General features: G+C 48.2%; 1 protein-coding gene across 1 annotated transcript in view; it reads left to right on the top strand.

Annotated features, from left to right (window-relative positions):
* Positions 1–23941, top strand: part of SH3RF3 (SH3 domain containing ring finger 3) — a 353595-nt gene extending 329654 nt beyond the window's left edge. The window contains exons 9-10 of the mRNA XM_081068500.1: positions 11510–11844; positions 20701–23941. Coding sequence (XP_080924626.1) covers positions 11510–11844; positions 20701–20869 — 504 coding nt within the window. The 3' untranslated portion in view covers positions 20870–23941. The remainder of the gene's footprint in view (positions 1–11509; positions 11845–20700) is intronic.
* Positions 23942–26349: the final 2408 nt, after the last annotated feature.

Raw genomic sequence — 26349 nt, forward strand, 5'->3', positions numbered from 1 at the left:
GGACGTGGAGGTGTGATTTTGTTCAGAAGGCAGTAAGTGAAGACTGGTGAAAGTCAGCAAACACTGAGTACGGCTTTCAGAACATTAGCCAGGCCCTGGTGTGGGTGGCAGAGGGACACGAGGGTCCAGCCAGAGGCCTCCGGTGATGCCGGTGATGAAGGAAGAATAAACCCCCTGTCTGTTCACTCATTCACTAACTGCACTGGGAATGGTGGCGTGGCAGGTACAGGAAGCCTGGGATTCAGCATCCAGAGACCTGGGTCCAAGGCCCGATCTACCTACTTCATGTCTCTGAACTTGAACTTCCTCACTTATAAATGAGGCAACTATGTCCCTTAAATAGCTGTTCTGTAGAGTACCGTTTTGGACTGAATATTTGTGCCCCCCCGCCCCCATTTATAAGTTGAAGCTCTAATGCCCAATGGGAGGTGGGGCTTTGGGGGTAATTAGGGTATGACAAAGTCATGAGGGTAGGGCCTCGTGATGGGATTAGTGGCCTTATAAGGAGAGGAAGCTGGAGCTCTCTCTCCACATGTACACATGAGGAAAGGATACGTGAGCACATGAGAGAGGGTGCTCTCTACCAGCCAGGAAGAGAGCCCTCACCAGAACCTGCCCGTTCTGGCCCTCTCATCTTGGATTTCCAGGCTCTAGACCTGTGAGAAAATAAATGTCTGTTGTTTAAGCCGCCCAGTCTGTGGTGTTTGTTGTGGATGCCTGAGCAGACTTATATAGATTTTGGTACTGTGAAGTGGGGTGCTCCTGGTACAAACACCTGCAAATGTGGGTGCAGCTTTGGAGCCAGACAGTGGGAGCGGCTGGAGAGTTACGAGTTGTGTGCTTGGTGTATGGACACTAAAGGTGATTCTGGTGAGAGCTCGGAAAGAAAAGAAGAAAACTGGAGAGAAAGCTTCCATCTTCTGAGAGAATAAATAAATAATCGTGGACCGAATGCTGCTAGAAATATGCATGTTAAAGAATATTCTGGTGAGATCTCAGATGGTAGTGAGGAATGTGCCATTGGCAACTGGAAGGAAGGCAGTTCTTACTATAAAGTGGCAAAGAATTTAGCTGAACTGTGTTCTCGTGTTTTGTGGAAGGTAGAACTTGTCAGCAATAAAATTGGATATTTAGCTGAGGAGCTTTCTAAGCAAAGTGTTGAAGGAGTGGCTTGGTTCCTCCTGACTGTTTATAGTACAATGCAAGAGGAAAGAAATGAAAAATTGAAGAAGGAATGTTTAATCAAAAAGGAACCAGAACTTGGACATTTGGAAAATTCTTAGCCTGTCCATATTGTAAAAATCGAGAAAGCATATTGTTCTGAAGACAACACTAAGGGTGCGGCTGAAAGCATTTGATAGAGGGACCACAAGTATGACTCATGGACTTAACCAGCCATCTCAGCAGAGGCCAGGAACAGAGATGAGATTATACCAGCAAAGACACTGCCATTTTGAACTAAAGGGGACAGAGAAAGCAGGATGGAGTGAAGGATGGCTGTAGGATTCTTGGATTCTACGGGGCTGGGTCATAGAGCTACTTGGCTACAAACATGCACTGTTCTTCAAGGAAAGGGTAGAAGAACCCCAAAGGTGAATCAGAGACCCTCAGGGCCACCACCTCAGTTTCAGTAGGCCAGGGGACCTCTGTCTGAAGCTTTGGGGTTGAGCCTGGAAGGGAGGCATTGAACCAAAGAGGATTCTTCTCAAACTTTAGGATCCAATGGGCCGCATCACTCCTTTCTCTTCCTAGTTCTCCCTTTTGGAACAGGAATGTCTGTCGCATGCCTGCCCCACCATGGCATCTGGGAAGCAGATAACTTGTTTGCTTTCACAGGGTCACAGCAGGAGAGGACATTTGCTTGAGGATGAATCATAGCTCGAGTTTCACCTATGTCTGATTTGGATGATATTTAGATAAGACTTTGGAATTTAGAGTTGGTGCTTAGAATTGAGACTTTTAGGGCTGTTGAGAAGGACATGAATTTAGGGGAGGGGTTTAAGGACAGAATGTTATAGACTGAATATTTGTACCCCCACACCCAAATTCGTATGTTGAAGCCCTAACCCCCTATGTGATGGTATTTGGAGATGACGCCTTTGGGAGGTTAAATTAGATTGTGGCACCTTCAAAGTGGGATTAGGGACCTTATAAGGGACAGAGAGAGATCTCTCTTTCTTTCCCTGCCCATGCAATGAGGAAAGGCCAGGTGAGGACACAGCGAGAAGGCAGCCATCTACAGCCGGGAAAACAGCCCTCACCAAGGACCTAACCATGTTTGCAGTCTGATCTCAGACTTCCAGCTTTCAGAACTATGAGAAAATCGATGTCTGTTGTTTTAGCCACCCAGTCTGTGGTATTTTGTTGTGGCAGTCCAAGCCAACTGGGACAGGTACATTAAAATAGAAATGGCATACAAAATGCCAGGCATATGGTGATCGTTCTTGTTTATTTGTTTGGCTTTATTTCATCCTCTATAAAACAAAGGTGTATGGATGCTGGTGTTACAGCCTACCTGACTGAGAAGGAAATAAGAGAGTCGGGCCTTTGGAGGGGGCCAAGGCCAGCCACATGAAAGAGAGCGGATAATTGAATAGGTTGTGGAGAAGCCAAGCATGGGCTGCCATCATTTGCAAGCTTGGGAAACTGAGCCTCCACCCAGGTGTGGACCACACAGTCCTGAGCAGCTTGGGGCTGCCCTCTGGTGAGGAGCAAGACAGAGAGGTGTCAGATGCTGGCCTGTAAGTCTGGCTTGCAGCTGGAGCTCCCCACCCTCTTCCCCTCCCCCCACATTCCTCTCTTCCATCTTGGCTTCACTCCCCTCCTTCTCTGCCCCTCGGCCCCCTGAGCTCACCTGGTCACTCATCTAGGAGCAGAAACTGGGGACATGATCACCTCTGGCTCTTTCTAACTGAGGCTGGGTGGAGGGTGCTCACCGGTCCTCCATCTCAGAGCTTCTGGCGTCTTTTGATGGTTTTATTTCTGTGATTTTTGTCTTAAAAGAATGTTGAGGTGAAGTTGCAGATTAAAGACCTAGAGCCCATTTAAGAAACCAGAGATGCTTCTACCACAGAAGGGAGAAGTGAAGAGCCAACCCTGTGTTGAAGCTTCAGGCAAGAGAATATTAGCAAGAGAAAAGAGAGACAGCGAGTCTAGGAGTGTTTGCACCGGGACTGGGAGAAAGGAGCAGTGCTAGAAAAAAGAATACAACAGCTGTTCAGAAAGGCAGTGGAGGAAACCATAATATACCATAATATGGTGTCAAGGAGTCCAAGAGAGGGGAACACCTTAATTGGGAGGACATATGGAATGCCACTGCCCTGGAGATGTCAGGTTTGGGGTGACGAGGGGGCCAGCTGAGGTGGGTCCACCCACGTCTCTTCTGGTCACCACCTTACTATCACCATATTTATTCACTATATTTGCTGGGAGCTGGAAAGAGCACCTGGTGCTTTCCACTCAGCAGACTCAGTTTGAATGAAACAGAAAAACTATATGTCTACTGTGGCTTTCTTTTTACAACCTCCTTACCCTTAGGCCAGAGACCCATGTGTTTCTTAAGTTTTGAGCTCCCTAACTGGTCAAGACTGGCCTGTTTGAAGGACTTGGAGAATATTTTCATCTCATTACTGTACAAGAGGCTCCCAGAGGTTCATAGATGTGTAGCTGACACTTGGGTCCTGTTTGCGTCTTCCTTTATGGGTAAAGAATAAGGTGTGCTGAACTTCTTCAGACCCAGCCTGTGCCGACAAGAGACAAATGCTTGCTGGGGCCAGAGGAGTGGGTGAAGAGCTCGGGGCCTATCCCAGCGTAACTCAGAATCCTAACCACTACTCTCTGCTGAGAGCTCACTACGTGCCAAGCACTTTGTTAGGCGCTCTACATGACATCATCATGAGTCCTCCCAGAAACACTGAGGGGACACTCTCAAGCTCCCATCTTGAAGAAGCAGCCCAGAAAAGTGAAGTTCTGCCCCCTGTCACCAGGGTGAGATGTGACCAGCCAACTTACTGTTTTATCATCACGCAGTCCCCATCAGAGTTCTATGATCATTCTATGTGGGTGCCTTATGCCCGCCCGGCTATGAAATGACTTAAACAAGTGAAAATCCCAACTGTGCATTCTAAGGTGTCTGCTAGTTATTGAATGCCATACCGGGATTATGGGCCTTGTCTTCTTCCGTTCTCATGACAAAGCAGTAGAACTGCAGTTAAATTTGGAATTGAGCTCTGGGTTCAAATCCAGATTGTTCAACTTACTAGTTAATTACCCTGTGTCTATTTTAAGAGTCTAATGAGCTAATGTATGTACAACATTTAGAGCAATGTCTGGCTCTATTCTCAAGAAATAGTTTCTAGGATAATGGGGGGGAGAGTGTGTGTGTGTGTGTGTGTGTGTGTGTGTGTGTGTGTGTGTGTATGTGTTCCATTTTACATATCAGGAAGCTGAACCTAAAAGCAGTTAAGTAACTTGTCAGGCAACAAGTAAATGACATTGACACCAGCTCATTTTTCTCCAAGGCTGTCATGATGCAGGCTGTCCGTCTTCAAGTTCCTCAGGGTGACAGTATCCTCCACTTCAGGAGCTCTTTCCTGCTCTGTTGATCTTGGCTGGTCACTCAAAACCACCTGCCAAGAGGCCCAGCTCCTGAGTGTTCGCTCCGTTTCTGAGTCTGGCAAGGTTTTAGGGTCACAATACCCGTGGCTCCGCTTTGAGGGACCCGGATCCCAGTATCTCTTAAGTCCTGCCGTTCTTCTGCCCATTCTGCTCCCTTTTCAAAGGGCCCAGCACAGTGCCACAGTCAGGGCACGGAACAGGGGCTTCACTGCTGATAGTTTCATTCATTGGAAAGAGCAAGAAGAGCAGCTCCGTATAGCAGGCATCTCTCCATCAAAAACAAAAGCCCGAGAAAGGCCAATCAGACTGGCATCTGGTTATCTACTGCTGCCTTTTCCTGTTATTTTCATGAATTAATCTTCTTTATCTTCTGTCTTTGGTGACTGCAGTATTTTTGAAGATGTATTTTAAAGTTTAAAGTAGTCCATAGCTAAATGCACCATTTTTGTCTCTTTTAATTAGCTGAACCCCCTTTCTCTTTATTTATTACAGCTCTTCTATTCCTCTGAAAAGTCCTTTCTGCAAATGCTTTGCATATTTATATTGTTATACTATAACCTTCTCTGCCCTTACAGTAACTGTGTTTTCAAGCATAACCAGAGAGGCACCTTTCCCCATCAAAAATTTAACAGGGCATAGCTCTTAATTACCCTTTCGCCATCTCCAGCAAGAAACTGTCCAAACATAAAATTCCAGTCAAAAAGCTTTCAGGTGTGACTTGCGGCCTGGGAGCCAGACTCAATCAAGATAAGGACGTACTTACTGTGCCTTGGTTCTGTATTTTGAATATCTAAAGGCTCCTTAAAGCTCCCGGCATTATTTGTCATGCCAAATTCATGTGGATCAGGCCTCGGACCATGTTTCAGTCTCACCATGTCCTTGCTAAATGTGTCACTACTGGTCCTTCCAATAGGTGTGTGAGAATCCTACAGCCTCCCTCGCCAAGCACTGGCCTTCCTTCCATGGTTTCCTGACTGCCCGTAGGTTCGTGTGGCATCTGAGAAGTATTTGGCCATCTTCCTCACTCATTCTGCGTCCGGTATTATTCTCTCTGCTGCATCAGCCACAATACTGATGTCAGTTGACAGCTTGCTAATGGGTGAGAATAAACGTAGGGTTTGGCACGAAGTCGAGGCTGGAAACCAAAAGGAATCTGCCTGGCCACACAGGCACAGAGCCAGCTCAGGGCACACGTCTCACCACCTCCTGTCTCTTGCTGGCAGGAGCTGTTATCACCTTCCCTCTAAACGCCTTGTTACCATCACCAATGCCACCTGTGGCCCCAAGTTCCTACTCAGGCCCCTCCAAAGCGCCCCCACCTCCAAGCCCCTCAGCTTACTGCTCCCCCCCCCCATCCCACTGCCTCAGCCTCCAGCACAGCTCCTGGCAGTTCCCACTGTCACCAAGCGAACTTCAAGCTCCTCCGTGGCCCTCAAGGCCACCAAGGTGTGCTGTCCCCTGCCTTTCTCATCTCACCAGGCACTGCGCACCTTTTGACAAGGTCTGCTCCTTTCACATTTTCTCATTCTTCACCTGGACCACCTCACGCACCAGCCCATGCCCTTTCGTTATGTCTGTATCAGCCCAGTTCTCAAGGCCACCCGAACTGCCCCTCCGAGAAGGCCACCTCCTCCTCTAGAATCTAACTAATAGCCAAACTTCTCCCTGGTTCATCACATCCAGTACCGTTATGTTCAAAGCAACAGGCTGCAACTTTTCCTTTATGTTTCATCTCAAATGAAAAAGAAACAACATTTGACATAATAAGTCAAACAATACAAAAGTGCGTAATAACAGAAGCTAAATACTACCCCTGGCCTCACGCCTGTGACAGATGTTCACGGCCTGGAGGCAGCGTTTCTGTGTTTTCCTCCATCAGTCTACCGATGCTCCGAGGTGTCAACACATGATCTGAACATGACCGTGACCACTGTCTCCTGGGTCTCAACTCATGCAAATGTCATTTCGTGCACCTGGCAGAGTGAAAAATGTGTGATTGTGTTTGATCCTTTGTTCTCACAGGTAAATGGTTCTTAGTTGCCCTTCTGACGTTGAGAAAAGCTGCACCCATCCCACGGGGGCAGTCAGTTTAGGATTCTGCAGGTTGAGATTTTCCTGGATTACGCAGACTCAGCCTTGCAAATCAAGTTTGTGTCTCCATGCTGCCCACTATATCTGGCCCAGGGTTCAATGCATGCCTGACCAATGAGTTTAAATATTGCCCTAAGAAGATAAGAAGATAAATCTGTCTGAAAGAAATGGTGCCATGGCCACCTCCTTTAGTATGGGTCAGTGAAGGAGACAACTTGATAGAAACGTGGCACGTTTATGTCCCATTTACAGGTTTACTTCATTTTAATGACGTGAACTGTACCCCTGAAACATTTAATAACACATTTTATAAATCAACTTCTATTCCCTTTGGCTTCTTATAATTTCAGAAACAGTTTTCCATAATTTCTGATTGACTTTTCACTGGCAATAGTTCTTAATTGAAGCTTTAAATTTCTTTTTCCTCTTGCCAAGTTTTTATATTAATGGTCTGTAAAACAATTAAAGCCCCAAGGGCATCCCCTATGTTAAACTTAACAGAAAAACTATTATTTTATCATTCATAAAACATTTTAGTTTTCCTATAATGAATGAACACCTTCAAATATCTTTTTTTAACATTAGATTGCCAGATGATTTTTTTCAAAGTAGGATATGACTTTATTTCAAGGTGTGTATATACAATGTGTGTGTGTGTGTGTGTGTGTGTGTGTGTGTGTATGCACGCGCCTGCTCACATGCATGCACAAACATGTAGCTTTTTCTTAATGTAACTCATAAGCCCTTTATTCTCTAACATGATGTTCTGTTTATATGCTCAGGGAGGCTCTCAGGTCTATATGTGTAGCTTGAGAACTAGAACTTCTGGAATGGCCTCATCTTCTGCCTGGTTAGTTCTCTGTACACACAGTTGGAGAGCCACAAGCAGCTGCATTGCCCCATGTGTTCTCCCAAGACAAGGCAAGGGTTAATGGTGAGAGACTGAGTCAGAGAAATGAAATAGATTTTATTCATTTAACAAAAATGTATTGGGAGCTAATAAGGTCCTAAGTGTTTTGCAAAAACCTAAAAATATCCAAACACATCGTAAAAACAGCAAGGTAATCAATATTTGTGAGATGCAATAATGGTTTAAAAAGCATGCTTATATTTGTCATCTTAACTCCATGAGGCAAACAGTGTCCACGGAGCTGGGACTCAGAGCTGGGCCTTCATATGGCCAGCCTGGGGCTTGTCCTGTGCTCCTGGCCCTGTCAGCCCAGCACGTGCCTGTGCGAGCTGTGATGGGGGAGGGGAAGCTAGGCGATCCTGGTGGTTAAGTGCATGGGGAGCTTGGGAGGGCTTCCCAGAGGAGGGCCCATTCCTGCTGGGAGGCGCTACCCCATCACTCATTTGGAGAGAAGACAGGAAGAGTGCACCTTTCTCTGCAGATGTGTCTCCCTCCCCCAGCAGGACTCGAGGGCCATTTTGTGCCTGCAGTACAGGCTAAGGTCCCAACCAAGACTGAAATGAGCAGACCTTGGCTTTTCAGAGGGTCACTGGGATGGGATGGAAAATGATCCACCCTCAAGAGGGAGGATTTGAGCCCCAGCTGGAGACAGCAGAATGCTTCCAGGACAGCTGTGTAGGAAAGTGCTGATCCCCGAAAATGTAATAGAGCTCCCATTCTGTGCATCTCACTGGGCCCATGAAAGTCCCTAATTTAGTCCTGGTCCTAGGAGACACCCCAGGAAATCCGTTTTTCTTTGACATAAACTTTAGCCCATATTGACCCTAAATTGCATCCTCTAAAACCTCTTATGCTTCCATGATGTTGCCCCTAAAATTGAGTCTTTTTCAGCCACCCTCAAAGTGCCCGCTAGCTGATTCTTACCTGTGTCACCCAGAGCAGGACGACCACCAGGGAAGTGTCTGGAGTATCCATATTCACATTCCATGAATTGTGCATGGCGATGGCTAGTACGCTGAATTCCCCAGCAGTTTGTAATATCCGGATGCTTATGGCATTAGCAGAATTCTGTCACGGACAGTTTTCCAGCCATGATATCAGTGTTTGCCAAAATCAAAGTAAGGAAACGATCAGTCGCATTTACTCATGGAGAACTTGCACAGGAAGATTATCCATTGCAATTGTCCAGCCCTTTCCAAACACAAAGCCGAGGCTGGACTTCATTGCAAACATGCCAAGTAGCCCAGTGGCTCAGTCTTCTCTCAGCTTCACTGCACACCCCACTGAGGCCCAGCTGTGGTGCCAGGGCTTTCTGTCCCACGGCCATGCCTTGCAAGCAAGCGTTGATTGGTCGAATCTATTCTCTGCTCATAAGGCAGGACACCCTTGAAGGAGTCATAAGAGCTCTTCTGCTGTCTGAGCTCACTTTATCCAGCACTTATTGAGCACCTGCTGTGTTCGAGGCAGCATTCTAGGCACTGGGGATACTGCAACGAACAAAAACACAGCCCCTGCCCCCAACACTTATATTCTAGAGGGGAGCCTGGGAGGGAATGAAAAGCTACTTAGGCCTTCTAGGAGAAGAGGAACAAGAAGTGGGCAGGAAAAGGCTAGATGGAGGGGGCAGGGGCCATGCTGGCAGGAAGCCAAGACACGTGGTGAAGGTGGGATTTGAGGGTCGGGGGCTCTGACAGCTGGGCCCAGGGGGCCATGGACCATCAGATGCTACCCCTCACGCCTATGCTGTGTCCTCCCACCTCCAATGCACTCTGCTTTATGGTCTCAGGTTAGGAGACTGTTGTCACGAGGAGCCAGACACCCACTGCCTGTACCTGTCAGTAGTGGTGGCCTCCGGAGCCCCAGCTCCCCCTTGGGGAACCGGGATGCCCTGAAGCAACCTCTGAGCCACCTGCATGACGCCCCCTAGTGGCTGAATTTCTGAAGCTCTCTGAAGTGTGCTCAAGCTCCTCTTTCTCAAGGGTGTTAAAACAGGGCTGAGCTGGGCAAAGTAAACGCACAGGGTTACCCTGTGCTGCATTACCCTGCACCCACCTGCTCCCCACCACGCCTGGCGCTTGCCCATACCAGCCTTTTCTCATCATGTACAGTATTTAGGACATCTGCCTCCATCCTTTCTTTTACTATCAGTGCTAGTAGAGAAAAACATATGACTGGCTTATTCATATTAAAGTGTTAATGACTTAGCTTAAGGCTATGCACGTTCCTAGACATGTGCATTTTCAGGAAGTTTCAGCGCCACTGAGTCCTGCCAGTAGCTTCTAACCATGACTAGGAAGGTGGAAAGAGTAAATCTTACATCTGTCCCACTCGCGGTCCACTGAGCCCTATAACCAAAGCAGTCCCTTTGGTGCCATCACTGACCCAGTGGCTATAGTTTCAGACTTCCATGCACTACCGCCCTCTTACACCACACCCATCTCCGTCTGCCACCTAACTGCCACTGGACATTAGAACACTAAATTCCAATGAAGCCACGAAATTGTTCAAATTCCAAAGCATGCACACTGTTCTAACAGCACCTCTCCGTGTGTGCACTCTCTTTCACACACACACATGTAACCACTGTACACACGTGGCCCAGCCTCAAGTAAATATGATTCTTTTCTCTCACATCTGGAATTTCCTTAGAGTGTCAATGGTAACATTGAAAGCACTTCTGTGTACTCCCCACAGGCACTACTGAGGAAGGCCAAGGTGAGATGCCTGCTCACTTCCAGTGCTGCACAGAATTTAGGGCAGGGAGAAGCGCAGACATGATAGCTGCGCTGGGCCACCCAAGGGCACTGCCTGGGTGCTGGTGTCGGTTGGCATCGCCACCCCAGCCTCTCAGGAGTCTGTGGAGAGCCTCTGAGTCCACACAGTGTGAGATGAAGGGGAGACACTCCTTCAGAGCCCAGAGTGTGCTGGGTCTGCGGTGTCAGATGAACACCCGTGCTGGTTGTCCGCGTGCAGGTGGCCATTTAGAGTGGAGGGAGTGTGGGAACCGGGAATGATCTCTGGACCTGGAGAGGGGTCTGAATGTCCTAATGGGATGACGCTGAGACAGGATTCATTTTTGTAAGGGCAGATCTTTCCAATTATTTCTTTGGTTTTCTATGTGAGGAACCATGTCCTGAATGGTGTCATATCCCTTAAGGTAGGAGAGACACCTGCCCCATGATGAGGCTTCACCAGGGTATTTCCCAGTGACCGAATTCAGAGCATGGGGAAGACGTTACTGTCACCAGGGGGCCTCCCTCAGCTCTGGACAGCGCTCCTCTCTGGCCTGCACATAGTCTCCCGAGGCATGTATGGACGTACGTACACACACACACACACACACACATGCTGCAGGTTTCCTGTGTCGTACAAGTGACAGTGCACAGGAAAGTTTACCTACCGTGCTGCCCAGGGATTCCACAGGAAGCTGTGCCCGGGATCCCCAAGGCTGGAGGAAGTGAACCTCAGGAAGCCTAATGCAGGAAAATTAACCCCGAGCTGTGAAGTCCACTAAGAAAAACTAGGTGAGGAGAAACCAAATTGTGTTGACTGGTGGGTCCTCTGACACAGCAAATGAAGTAGCCGCGCTGGGACATGGTCCTGCTGGCGGGCGGGAGCATTGTCAGGGACTGTCCCCTGCAGCATCCTGTCCTGGAAACGGCACCTGCGGCCTAGCCAGAGGCTCCCTGGGTCTGTTTTGGGCCAGGTTTGGAGAAAGGAAGGGAAAACAGAAGAGTTGGGAAAGCTTTCAGTCTTAACTTTGTTTTCTTTCTCTATCCAGCTTTACAAAATTATGCTTATAGTTTCCAAAAGGACTGTGCTTCTCTCATTAACAACAAAGGCATTTAGAGGCATTAACTCACTGGATTTCAATTCTGTCTTTCTCTCCAGAAAGAGAAGAAGAGTGGACTACTGAAACTTCTAGCCGGGGCATCCACCAAGAAGAAGTCTCGCTCCCCACCATCCATCTCTCCCACCCATGACCCGCAGCTGGCAGTCGACGCCTCACTCCAGGGCGCAGTGGGGCCTGAGGTGTCTTCGCTGCCCATCCATGGCCGGGCCGGGTCCTGCCCCATAGAGAGCGAGATGCAGGGGGCAATGGGCATGGAGCCACTGCACAGAAAGGCGGGCTCCTTGGATCTGAACTTCTCCTCATCCCCTTCCAAGCAAGCCCTCCTCTCCATGGCTGCCATCCGCCCTGAGCCCAAGCCGTTACCCAGAGAGAGGTAAGAGTCGAGGATGGGCTTGCGTCTTCTAGGACCTTGTTGTGGGTTGAGCTCTGAGATCTGGAGCCGCTTTGGGGGAGCAGGAACAACAGGGATTTTTCTGAAGATTAGATTGACCAGCCATCCCTCACTAGCCACATCCACTCAGCTCCTGAGCTCCATTGTGAGCATCAGATAAAACAAGTTTGGGAACGAATGGGAGCATATTTCATGATCTGAATCCATTTGGGCCCCTGGGCTGAGTTCCTATGGGCCTGTGTTCCCACCCAGTAAACAGCTTTTTTTTTTTTAAATCATTTTTTAAATAATTGTTTTCAATTACGTTTGACATACACTATTATATTAGCTTCAGGTGTATAACATAGTGATTAGACATTTCTATAACTTACAGCCTACAAAGTGATAAGTCTAGTACCCCTTGACACCATACACAGTTATTACATTATTGACTGTGTTCCCTATGCTGTACTTTACATCCCTGTGACTATTTTGTAACTACCAATTTGTCCTTCTTAATCCCTTCTCCCCCTCACCCATCCTTCCAACATCCCCTCCCACCTACCAACCATCAAAATGGTCTCTGTACTTTGGGCTTTGTTTGCTGTTCTTTTTCCAGTTCCCTTAGGTATAAAGTTAGACTGTTTATTTGAGAGTTTTCTTGTTTCTTTAGGTATGCCTGCATTGCTATGAATTTCCCTGTTAGGGCTGCTTTCATGTGTACGATAGATTTGGGGTTGTTGTGTTTTCATTTTCTTGTCTCAAGGTATCTTTTGATTTCTTCCTTGATCTCGTTGTTGACCCATTCGTTGCTTAGGATTTAGCCTCCATGTGTTTGTGTGAATTTCAGTTTTTTTCTTGTAATTGATTTCCATTTTAATACCATTGTAGTCAGAGAAGATTCTTGATACGATTTCAGTCTTCTTAAATTGATTGAGACTTGTTTTATAGCCTAACATGTGTTTTATCTTTCAAAAATGTTCCATGTGCACGTAAAAAGAATGTATATTCTGCTGCGTGGGGGCGAAATGCTCTAAAAATATCAATTAAATCCATCTTGTCTACTATGTCATTTCCATGTTGATTTTTGTGTCTGGAAGATCTGTCCATTGGTGTCATTGGGTTGTTAAAGTCAGTCCCTTCTATGATTGTGTTACTGTTGGTCTCTGCTTTATGTCAGTCAATATTTGCTTTATATTAAGGTGCTATGTTGAGTGCATAAATGTTTACTAGGGTGATGTCCTCTTGTTGGATTGATCCCTTTATCATTATGTTATGTCCTTCTTTGTCTCTTATTATGGTCTTTGTTTAAGGTCTATTTTGTCCAATGTCAGTGTTGCTACCCCGGCTTTTTTCTCATTTCCATTAGTGAGAAACATATTTTTCCATCCCTTTACTTTCAGTCTATGTGTGTCTTTCTATCTGAGGTGGGTCTCTTGTAGACAGCATATGCATGGATCTTGTTTTCTTACCCATTCAGCTACCCTATGTCTTATGATTGGAAATTTAATCCATTTACATTTAAAGTAACTGTAGTTATTGCCATTTTATTTATATTTTTCATCTTCTTTTGTTTGTTTATTTGTTTTACCCCTTCTTCTTCTTAAAGAAGTCCTTTTAACATTCCCTATAATACTGGCTTGGTGTTAATAAATTCTTTTAGTTTTTTCTTGTCTGGGAAGCTTTTTATCTCTTTTCCAATTTTAGCCTTACTGGGTAGAGTAGTCATGGTTGTAGGCCCTTAGTTTTCATCACTTTGAATATCTCCTGCCACTCCCTTCTGGTCTGCAAAGTTTCTGTTGAGAAATAAGCTGACAGTCTTATGGGAGCTCCTTTATAAGTTACTAGTTGTCTTTCTCTTGCTGCTTTTAGGATTCTCTCTGTCTTTAACCTTTGCCATTTTAATTATGAAGTGTCTTGTTGTGGGGCACTTTGGATTCATCTTGTTTGGGACTGTATGCTTTCTGAGTTTGTATGTCTATTTTCTTCACCAGGTTAGGGAAGTTTTCCATCATTGTTTCTTTAAATAGGTTTTCAATTCCTTGTTCTCTCTCTTCTTCTGGTACCCCTGTGATATGAATGTTGGTACACTTGATGTTGTCCCAGAGGCCCCTTAAACTCTCCTTATTTTTTTGGATTCTTTTTTCTTTTTGTTGTGCTGATTGGGTGTTTTCTGCTACCTTATCTTCCAAATTGCTGATTTGACCCTCTGTTTTATCTAATCTACTGTTGATTCCCTCTAATGTATTCTTTATTTTGCTTATTGTATTCTTCATATCTGACTGGTTCATTTCTATGTTTTCTGCCTCTATTTTTATGTTTTCTATCTTTGTTGAAGTTCTCCCTGAGATCATTGAGCATCCTTATAACCAGTGTTTTGAACTCTGCATCTGGTAGATAGCTTGTCTCCATTTCATTTAGTTTTGTTTTTTGGTTTTTTTTTCTGGAGCTTTGTACTGATCTTTCATTTGGGGCATGTTTCTTTGGCTCCTCATTTTGGCTGAATCCCTCAGTTTGTTTCTGTGTATTAGGTAGAACTGCTATGTTTCCCGGTCTTAGTAGAATGGCCTTATGTAGTAGGTGTCACGTGGGGCCCAGTGGCACAGTCTGCCATGTCACCTGTGCTGGGTGCTCCAAGTGTGTCTCTTGTGTGATTTGAATGTGCCCTCGTGTTGTAGTTGAGTCTTGATTGCTGTTGGCATATCAGTGGGAGGGTTGACCCTCAGGCTGGTTGATTGTGAGGACTGGCTATGACTAAAGTGGAGGAGGGGCCACTTGGTATGAGCTACAAAGTGATATGCAGATGGATGCCACTTGTGCTGGTCTTTGAAGTACCTGGGAAAGGCTAAGCTGGGATATGAGTCCAGCTGCCATTAGTGCAGGGCTTGGGGCTGCTTAGGAAGAGGTAGAGTGCACACCAAGGCCAGATGCTGCTTCTTTGGGGTTTGTGAACCTTTGAAAGATTTTAAGAACATCTGCAGAATGAGCCAAGACAGGCCATTTATATGGAAAAGCCACTGGAAGCCGCTTGCGTTGAACCACAAGTTGGGTAAGGTGGCATCTCAGGGAATCACCAGGGCAGGGAACAGGGAGTGGCTGACCTTGGCCTGTACCAGAGCCCCTCCAGCAAGGCCTCCACAACCAACACATCCAGTGACCAGCTTCAGACCACACCAGAGTACCACCCAACCACCTCCATAAACAACATACCCAAAGGACAGACTCGGCAAACACCAGAGTCCCATTAAGGCAAATCCTGCTCCTGAGGGTCAGCCCCTGCAAAAGAGCTTCTCCACTGTATGAAGACCTCTACCTTGGCAATATTTTGGAGTGGCTTTGAGCAATAGATACACTTGCCACTTATCAGCCATTTCACTCCAAATAAGAGTTTCTGTTTCTTTGAGTCCCAGTTCCCCCATATATAATAATGCCTATCTGATAGTTATAATATTTGTAAAACACCTAGATTAATACCTGGAAAATTATGAGTACATAAACAACAACAACAAAAACAACAGTAACAATGTATTACAATTAATTGTATATGTACAATTACATTAAATATATACTATTATATCACATGACATATATAATAGTATGATGCTGTCTGGTACTCTCTCTCCCCTCTTCATTGCCATATGTTCATACACACAATCTAGTCATCATCTCCTCTTGCTGGCCTATAAATTGTTCAGCTTTGTTAGGATGTAAAAGTTTTTTGCTTTGATCTATTATGTGTCATGGTAGGCAGAATAATGGCTCCCAAAGATGTCTGTGTCCTAATTCCCCCAAACCATGACTATGTTACTTTATATGGCAAGGAAGAATTATGGTTGCAGATAGAACAAAGATTGCTAACCTGCTGACTATAAAATAGACAGATTATCCTGGATTATCTGAGAGGAGCCCAGTGTGACCACAAGGGTTCTTATCAGTGGAAGAGGAGGCAAGTGAGAAGGTCAAAAGGATGTGATTGGAGAAGGACTCAATCTGCCCGTGCTGTCCTTTAAGGTGGAGGAAGAGGCTTCCAGCCCAGGAATGCAGGTAGCTTCTAGGAGCTGGAAAAGGCAAGGGGACACAGTCTCCAAAACGAATGCAGCCCTACTGAGACCTTGATTTTAGCCCCATGAGACTGTGCTGGATGTCTGACTTAAAGAGTCATAAGAAATTTGTGTTTTATTATGCCACCGAGTTTGCTGAAATTTGTTGTACCAGCAACAGGCAACTAATACATGTGTTGATATTACAGTGTAGTGTCCAGGGTGTAGATATATTCTTATCATTTCCAAGTTCCTAGCAGGACTCGGCTCGGGGATAACCACATTCCACCAACTTGGGGACCACTCTTCTTCAACAGTGCGGGAAGCAATTGCTCTGAAAAGGGTCCCTTGCGGAGGGCCCCTGTTGTCAGGGAGGGGAGCAGATGACACGGGAGGAGGACACTCCAAACCTCACACATAAGGCTAATGGTAATATGCAGTGGTACCAATTCATTCTGATTTTGAGCCTGTTGATTACCTGAGTCTTATATCTGAAAACTAGCTGTGGCTGACAGAACCCTAGCACAGGACAGTCTCTCGTGGATTTAGGAGGCCATGATCATGACACAGGAGTAGCTGCCATCCTCCACTGTTCATTTGGCCTTTTATGTCTATAATAGGAAGTGTCAATTAGTTTTGTGCAGCAGGAAAAATAGCTCAGTCTTGAAATGATCCGGACAGAAACGTTGAATGCTCATCTCATATATATTCAGCCCTCATCATCCATCTGGGCTCATTAAATCATTTAATTGCTCAGAAGCACCAAATTACTTTTTTTTTCCTAACAAATTACATTTTTACATTTGCTTGTTTGTTTCACATCTGGCAGTTGAGGCGAAAACCAAAACTTGTGTTCAGAGTCTGAGAAATCATTTTACTCTTTGCCTTTTTTATTTCCCTTGGTGAATTGAGAAAAGGAGACAAGTGTTTGGAAAGGAGGTGAAGGATGGCAGAAAGCCATGGGGAGGACCTGGGCTGGTCTTGGCGGTGACACACGAGTGTCGAGTGTCAGAGGCCTCAGAATGGTGCAGTCTGTGTACAGTGCTGGCTGATCTCACAGGCCATCACTCCATCCTGGAGGCCATCTGTCTTCCTGCAGGGAGTGGCCTGGCAGGCAGCTGTATGTGGCTGGGCTGGGAGGAGGGTAGGACTTGCACTCTCCTTCCTGTCCTCCTGTATTTGGCTCCCAGGGACAGCAGTGGAAACTGGCCCAACCGTCCTGCACCTGCAGCCGTTCCAAGGCACTTAAAGTGCCTGCCTGGCCCTGCTCCCTCAGCAGTAGGAACTCTCCGCACACCTGCCAAGTTAGCCCCGGGAGCCACCTTCCTCTCTGCCCCCCACCTACCTTCCCAGAACAAGATGAGGCTGTGTGCCCTGGGGACTGTGAACTCCCCAAGGATGGGCCTGGGTCTTCTCTACCTCTGCATCGTCCCTGAACTCCAGTGCCGGCTCCATTTTCCCCAAACTATGGCTTCTCTGTTCCATCCCAGATGGGCCAGTGCCCCAGGCCCTACGAGCAGGTGGGGCTGAGGGATAATGTAGTCTCCTCAGTGTTTTTACTTCGCACTTTCTCAGACATCAGTGTGTAAAATTTGCTCCTAGAATTTGCTGAAAATCCTCATTGCCTGGCCCCGTTCCCCCAGCATCTTAGTAAGTAGGTCCAGGATGGAGCCCAGGAATCTGAGCCCGGGTCCTGAAGTCTATGGACGGCACTTTGAGAAATGCTGACTTGGGATCTCTTTTAATGAATGTCCTAGTTTCATAGAGACCAGAATAAACCAGGGGAAGGGCTCCACATATAGAACTCCTTGAGGACCCTTAGGACAGCCTGCCACCAGGACACTTAGATGATTTCCTTCAGGGGCCGTTTGTGTGGCTGTGGCTGATGGGGGGAGGCAGGGACAGGGGAACAAACCTTCACAGCGGGCCAGCAGCCCAAGGAAGACTGAGGGTAAAGGAGCCCCCCACCTTCCCCCACCCAGCCAGTGGGCCAGGCCCATTGCCCAGACATTGCCAGGGAGGAGGAGACAGCATAGCAGTGTCACCTCAGGGTGGTCCCCTCCAATCCAGATCAGGCTCTGGGCCTCTGAAATACCACTGCCACGCAGATTGTCACTGCCTCAGGGTTTCTGCAGCCGTCTTCAGAAGGGAAAGACAGGATGGCACGGAGCGAGGAGATGGTTGGGTGGTGCGGTGGACAACTGCACATCATCTGTGTGACTCTGGATTTGGTGATGCTCCTTGTGTTTGCAGGACTCAGGAAGAGGATTCGGTGCCCTGTGCGTTGGGCAGGTCCCACTCTGCAGGAGCTGTAGCCACAGGCGTGGGAGCAGGGACAGCCACAGGGCAGGGGCTGTCAGTCTGGGGCAGGCCTCGGCCCCTAAGCAGAGGAGCTGCGGGCAGACAGTAGTTCAATGACCTGTTCTCCCCATCCAGCCCCCTGCACACATTTCAACTCCTATTACCTGCCATTGCCCACAGGAGGGGCATCAGCCAGACCGATGGCCAAGGAGCAAGATGCCCAATGGCCTGGGGATTGGGTCATGTGTGACTGTGAGACAAGTGGGGGAGGAGCTCTTTACTGGGAAGCTGATAAGGAGCTGCAGGTTTTGCTGAGCCCACTGCGTATCCTGCCCCTCTGCCAGCAGCAAAAGCTTCTGGCCCCCAACTGGCACTCATCTAGCTTCTGCTCTCTCTGCTCCTCCAACTTCTCCCCCAGCAACCCCACCCTTCAACCCACCAGTCCCACTTCCAGCGTGTACTAACAGAGCAGTGACTGGAAGGCTCTGTACTGACGGCTGCTGTGTGCAGCGCCTGTTCTAAGTGTTGGCACGCGGCAGGGAGCAAGGGGCCACAGGTCCTGCCATCCATCACGGGGCTGGCACGCCACTTACTTGTGGGGGACCTACAAGTAAGGCCAATAGGTCATGGCAGGGCCTGCGGAAGCTTGGGAATGCTCTGGGAACAGGCAGGGAGGAGCATTCTGGGCAGAAGGGCAGCCTGTGCAGGAGCCCTGAGGTGGGCGTCCTGGGTTGCAGATAGGGGAGGTCGAAGGGAGCAGACGTGCGAAGGGCGATGGGAACATAGAAGCCTTTTCCCAACTTTAGCTTCTACCCAAAAAGGGGAAACGACTACAGTATTCTGAGCAGAGGAGGGCCGTGGTCAACCTCGGGTTGTCACTTGTGTGATTGCAAAGTGGAGAGCAGGCTGCGTGGAGTGAGAACAAAGCAGGCAGCCCAGAGTGGGGCCAGTGCAATAATCCAGGAGGGACCCGTAGGAACACCTATGGCAAGGTTGCCAGGAGACTGTGGCTAGAGCGACTGGACGCACGCTCTCCTGGGCAGCCCAGGCACAGCCCTCGGGACATTGCCTGGTCAGTCGGGGACAATTATTGAGCACCTTGGCCCAGCCAGGCTGATCCTGCCCAGCCCGCCTCAGCCTACCTGTGTCTATAGCAACTTTCAGCTGCACCCTGCCTTCCACCAAACCCACCCGCATTTAATACTTGGACTTTGCCCAGGAGCCCTCAACTCCCATGCCCTGCAGGGTGAGCAGACCCCTCTCAGCACTTCCCATACAATCTTCACCAGCTGTATGGGTTGGGGGTGTAGGACCCAGTCAGATGTCAGAGCACACACGCTCCTGTGAGATCCCTGAGGAGCCAGGGAAGGCACAGTCATCTGGAGTGGTGGGGACGGAACAATTCCTGTCAGGCTGGGGGCAGTGATGACTAGGGCACAAGGGTACATGCTGGTTTCCCCTTGGTGGGGTTTTGGTAGAGCGCTGGTCCTCAGAGCGAGCACAGCTTCTGCTGAGCCTTCCTACTTCTCTGAGGCTTAGCGAGTGGGTGTGGGGGAGATGTGTGCTGACCCTAGGGCTCTTGGCAAGATGCTGGAGAGGGTCAGACACCTGTCTCAGATTCAGGGAGCTGTCATGGGGGCAGCTCTCGGGGACAGTACTCAGCACCCATCCACCGCCTGGACCCGCGGAGGTCCCTGGGGACACTTGGGGTCTGTGCTTGGTCTGATCAGAGCTCCGGCCCACAGCGCCCCTCCAGGTGCCTGGCAGACCATGTTACCACTTGGACTATATGTCATGTTGGTCTGAAAACAGGAACTCTACAGAGGCCTTGGAAACCTCAGGGAAGGGCCCAGGTTTTGCAGGAATGAGATGTGTGAAAAATTGGGCATTTAGGATGTGACCTCAGCCAGTTCAGGTGCTAAGGCCACAACATCTTATGATTTTTGGAGCACATTTTCAAAGAATGAGCATTTTACCAACACCGTGTTCAAAGCATCTTCACACCTCATGTGGGGCAACGGTCTGAATGGTGTCCTTCACCCACCTGCTCTTCAGAGAGAGAAACTGACACTCGGGAGGTGAGGACACTAGCCCATGGTCCTGGGCCAGGATGGGACAGAACTGAGGACACAGCCGCGTGTCCCTTACCACACGCCTGCCCCAGGGCTGCCTTGCCCAGCCCCCTGCTCCGTCCCACCCCTGGGGAGGCCACAGTCTGACATGGGCTAAAGGCAGGATGTGACACAGAGGGGCTGCATTTCGGGCAGGAACATTCCAGCTGCATAGACACCACGGGGAAAAATTATTTTAAAATGTTTAATGAAAATGAAAAATGTTTTGGAAAAATTAAAATAAAAGTAGAAATAGTTTTAAAGTGGGAAAAGTAGGCCCAAATTACAGCGATTTACACCAGAGGAGAAAAAGGGGGGAAAAAGCAAAATCTTGCCAGCAGACCCTGGGCCATCCTCCAGCCTTCCTGGGTCGGGCTTACCCACTGTGGTGTCTGTTTCCCCGCCAGGTACCGTGTGGTGGTCTCGTACCCACCCCAGAGTGAGGCAGAGATCGAGCTGAAGGAAGGCGACATTGTCTTTGTGCACAAGAAGCGTGAGGACGGCTGGTACAAGGGGACCCTGCAGAGGAATGGCCGCACGGGCCTCTTCCCGGGCAGCTTCGTCGAGAGCTTCTGAGGACATGCTCTCCACACCGTGCTCACCAGGGAGGAAGGCCTCCCTCCCGGGAAACCCCAAGGCACAAGGAGACACCATGACACCCGACGGTCCCAGGTCCTTTCCAAGGCCCCTGGCAGGAGACACCGTAGCCTGGGATGGGGGCCCAGGGGTGTGGAGGTCATGCCTTCACCCACAACCTCTAACCAAGAGCGCGCCCTGGGGTTGTTCTCCAACAAGATGCCTACTCCCCCTGTGTGAACTGTAAAGAAACATCGTTAAAAAAAGAGAGGAAGATGCTGATGGGGGTTGATTTGCTGCTGTGACTTGCTGCCGAATTGCAGCCACTCTTGTCTGCCGCCTGTGCAAGGCTGGAAGTTGCAGAAGGGCTGCAGGGGCTCGGGTGGGTGGGCGTGGGGCCCAGAGCATTTGCAGAATCTTTACAGGCTGTCTGGGCTGCACACGGGGGTCCAAATTGCTCCATCACCTCTCTATATACCTCAGTCACCTGCCACCTGGCCACTCAGCAAGGGTGTTCCTGGCCCAGGGCCTTCCTGGGGCGCAAGCATCCCCGGGCAGGCCCGTCACGCAGCTCCTGTTGGGGCTCAGGCAGCTCCATTTGGCTTTGTCTCCTGCCGGTATTACGAGCAACACTTTTTGTTTGCCACCACTGTCCCTTTGCATTATTTCTTTCTTACAACACCTTTTTAATGTAAAGCTGTTAGACTATATATATTTCTAATAGGTCAGACATTGCCTATTTTTCATACATCTGGTGCTGCCTTTTTGTAATGACTTGGTTGAACTTGAAAGAAAAAATGTCTGAGGAGACATCAAACGGGCAGGATTTTTATATTTACCATATGAATTTAGGAGAACTCTGAAAAGCCCATGTCCTCAGCATTACGATGTTGGCTGCTGCTCCGCGGGATAAGAGGGAATCCATTTAGGGGGTTGGAGGGAGTTTGGAAAAAAACAATTTCTTTAAACCCTTACCAGAGCCACGTGCTCTGTCTAGACAGTGATAATTATTATTCAAGACCTGGAAACATTTTGAGGAAAGGTCACTATAATTGCCTTTTGGGGTGGCAGTAAAAAGGACATGAAGGTTGACCCCAGCCTAAGAAGGTGGAATTTCCCTTTTATTGCTTTAGAGAGAATGACTACAGTTAGCATCATCAAAATATGATTTCTCAGTATTGCAATGTGCAGTTTTTACCACAGTTCAGGTGTAAACCTTCACAGTTTACAAAATCTTGTGAAGGTTTTGCCTCATTTTTAAAAAAAATAAACACCTGCACCCCTGTCAGGCAGGGCACACCTTGGTCTAGAGACTCGAGGTAGAATGAGGACAGCAGGGCATTGAGTCCTCTCTGCAGACTTGCAGGGTCGGAGGAGCTGGGACAGGAGACAGAGAGGAGGACGGGGGGGCTCTGATAGTGGGCTCTTCCCCGAGCTGGGGTCCAAGAGATGTATTATGCGTCCAACAGCTCACTTCCCACAGACACTGCCTGCAGGGACCCTGTCATAAGTCAGTCTTATTCTCAAGAGACTCACACCTTAGGAATACATTCGTATGTGTTCAAAGTCACAATTCGTAAACCCTCTCTCTCTATATTTTTACAAAACCACTCAGGTTTAAATTAGGCTGAATAAATTAGCCTTTGATAACATAAGATCTAGCTCCCTGATTTTTAGGGATGAAGATGCAGTGAAATCCAGACACTCATTCCCTCGCCAGGCAGGATGCCTTTGAAATCTGAATACTTATTTTCAGAGTTCCTATTTTGGGATGTGACTTGGCTACTTGTTCCTACCAGGTGGCTACCACGCTGGTGGGATCACGCCTAGAGAAAGGCTCATTTCCTCTCTCCAAATGACAATAGATTTAATAGACTTGAGAAATTTGTTCTGAATCAAAGAAGAAAAAAAAAAACCTCCAGTTTAAGCATAGGGAGCCCTGTGCACGGAGTTAATGACAACCAGAAGGTATCCATTTGCCAGCGATTGCCAGATTAATTGTCTATGATGCACAAAAATCATGTGTGTTTAAAATCATGTCATCACCAAAAACGTACATGGATTAACACACTGAGTGAGACACATGTTCTTCTCTGAAACCAGAACTCAAATCCCCAGATAAGGGAAACTTTTTTTTTTTCGTTTTCAACGAAGGCAGTTACCAAGCAACAGAATAGACTAACTTGGGCCTGCTTTCCTGTAGGGGCCACCGCCCACGTGATGCTCATGGTAGGTAGGAATTACTGCACAGCCCAGTGACGGTGGGTGAGGTGGCAGCCTACCGGGGCTCAGCACCCCTCCTAGCAGAGCCGGGCCAAGCGTCCTGTCTTTGCAAGGCATCAGCTGGCTCCTCTCGTGGCAGAGTCAGGGGCAGCCATTGGTACTGCCTTGGGAAGGAAAGCGATGCCGTAGGCCCAGCCAGCCAGAAATCCTCTCAGGAGGGGCTCCCAGAGCAAATGCTGGGCAACCAGAGAGCAGGGAGGTACACAGTAGGCCCCGTGCTTTGGACTGAGTGTTTCCAAACACGCTCAATCAGACCCATCAACCTTCATGACCATTTAGCCCACAGACAAGAGTAGGAGCAGAATTAGACCCTTCCTTTGGGCCTTCTTGCCGAAGGACACACTCATTTTGGTTGCTAAGGTGAAACAACACCTTGTCTGAAACCCTCACGTTCTGTCCTGGCCCAGGGACTTACACACCTTGGGTCTACAGTGGCACTTGACAGCCAAGGTGACTTGATTTGAGGAGCACAGTAGAGTCCACAGCTACCACTGAATGAGGTCAGTGGACACCAAGATGACAGGGACATCTGGGCCACCAGAGGACCATGGGAAGGAAGTGGGGAGACAGAGCCAGGCAAGAGCTTCCCCAACTCCAGTGCCCCAAATAAGCTCAGTGGCCTGGCTGGGAATTTCTTTATACTTTGCACAGTACACACACACATACACACACACCCCAATGTTTTTGTTATACACAAATGTCAGTGTGTGATTTTGGGAGAATGCCAGTGATGACAAATTATGATGCCTGTGTTTCCAAGTCTTTAAATAAAAATGAACATGGAGAGATCTTGTGTCTGGGTGATGGGAGCAGTGAGGGTGTGGCAGGAGCTGAGGGCCTGAGCAGAAACACCCAGCTTGGTAAGAGCAAAACTGGGCAGGCACCACCCCATATCCCTGCTGGCCAGCCTGCTGGCTCACGCACCTGCCACCTCAGAGTGCTTCCTTGTGGGGGACACAGGATCTGTGTCAGGGTGGTGGGCTGCCGAGAAGACGGGATGTCAGCCTACCCAGTGCACGCCAGAAATCCAGTGGCTGGGCGGTAAGGATAGAGCCACAAACTGGCCAGGCATGGAAGACGCTACTTCCCTCCAGGCGCTCGTTTGTCTGGAAGCTTGCTTGTTTGACTTTCTACAGATGGCTCACCTTCCTTTCTTGTGGGAAAGCTTTTCGTGTCAGTAGTTATTCAAGTTCCTGGCAACCAGCAGTGTCTAGTGTTGACCTCCCAGGCCAGCAGGCTCACAGCCCTGCCCTTGTCCATCTGCCCATTGGGGTGCCTGAGCTGTTCCCTGGAGCACAGGGTGGAGGGTGCCCCAAATCCACCACCAGGAGGGGCTTCAGGAGACTGCCAACCTGCACTAAAGTGGACCTCTCCCAAGTCAGCCAGACTAACACCTGGCAGAGGGCTGCCCTGGAAGCCTGACACATGTCAGGTGTTTCCTGAAACAAGCTTTCACTGCCTTCTTAGCCAACACACATGCTTTTATTCTTTGACTATCATATTTATACTTGAGCTGGAAAGAAGCTTTAGCAAAGAGCGATTTTACTCTTCTGTAAAAATCAAACGAACTTATACAAGATCAGATAACATATCATGGGTTCTGGGTGAGGAGGATGGTAAGGAAACATACCATATGCTCATCCACCTCTCCCAACAAGCCTAGTTATTCAGGTTACTGGAAATCAGAAGTGAAAGATGCTCTTATTTGCTAAGCGAGCAATCAAGGTTAGAAGAGGTTAAATTAATTGCTCCAGATCACATAGCTCATGGAACTCAAATTTAAGTCTACTTATCCAACTCCAAAAGCTGGGTGCTAAACAGGCCTTCTGTAGTAATAAAATGTCAAGCATGTGTACAAGAGAAGAGCAGGGCCAGAGGACACATAGGAATGCTCATCACAATCTGTCAGGAAAGGGTGCCCGGCAGGCCAACGCAGCAAGTCTGACCGGCAAGGATACCCTGACTCTAAAGATGGACATGGCAACCTCAGGGCCTGGTGCCATTTTACTTTCAAGTCCCATAACTCACTCCCCATGTTCTGAGTCCACACTAACTAAACAAACAGGACTTATCTCCCTTTGCTGGAGTTAAACCCACAGGGAGAACAGTGTGCTATTGAGGGCAGCTCAACAGCTTAACCTGCACAGTAGAGACATTTCTGATTATCCGCGAGTGAACTGGGGCTCCAGTTGAGGCCTCAGACCCTGTGGATTTCATAAGCAGGAGTTACATCTCTGCCTCTTACTGACACTGACAGGTGGCATATTTGCACTGAGGAAGCACTGGGTCTTTTTTCCCCAGGGGAGAAGCTCCATTTAAACTTCCCCATGAAAAGCCACACTGGGTTCCACAGGGTGAGCAATGAGGAGTGAGAGCAGCCAGCTCCCAACAGAGCTGTGAAGACAGCACACAATTAGCCATTAACAGGATGGGCTAACCTGCGAGAGACACCTAAGTCGTCTTGTAAGGATTCTCGGGAGAGGCAACCAAGCAACTTTTCAATTGTCCATGTTGATGGCTGCCTGTGTGGCCATTGACTCCTCTCTGAACTAGTTCTGTCCTCTGACAGATTACAACACGATCAACTGGCATGCGAAGGATTAAATCCCAGACACCCAAAAAAGAGCTGTGGCAGAGTGTCATTGGCAAGTGCCCTTTCATCTGAAAATGTCAGAAATATCTGGAATAAGTAAAATGAGGAGATTCTTGACTCAAGTGATTGAAAAGCCAAAGGTAGTCATCCGAGATATGTAGAAATGATGGTTCTGGTTGTTATGATTACTAGAGAAACTGCCCACATTTTACTAGTGGGAACCGGGGATGTTGAACATTTTGCAATGTGTAGAATAGTCCCACACAGCGACAAATGTCCTGCCCAAATGCCAACAGTGCAGCCATTAGGAAATTGGTTTAAGTGAATCCAGGTGCTCATACGCTGTTCTTGGGTATTTCTGTCTTTGCTGTCCTCCATGCTGGCGTCTTTGTCAGGCAGCCTCTCCATACATCACATTAATATTGTCACCAGCAGGTTTGTGATGACCCACAGCTTAGCCATCCCTACAGAAAGAGAGCATCTCTTTCTCAATGGTCCCAGGTTAAACTCCTGGGATGGACCTCCCTCCCCCAATTCAGTCTGGGCCCCTGCTGACCTCCCTGAGTCAGCCTTGTGGATACAGGGCAGTAATATCCTGACTAAT

This window comes from Rhinolophus hipposideros, assembly GCF_964194185.1.
Source record: "Rhinolophus hipposideros genome assembly, chromosome: 12".
NCBI classification, from domain to species: domain Eukaryota; kingdom Metazoa; phylum Chordata; class Mammalia; order Chiroptera; family Rhinolophidae; genus Rhinolophus; species Rhinolophus hipposideros.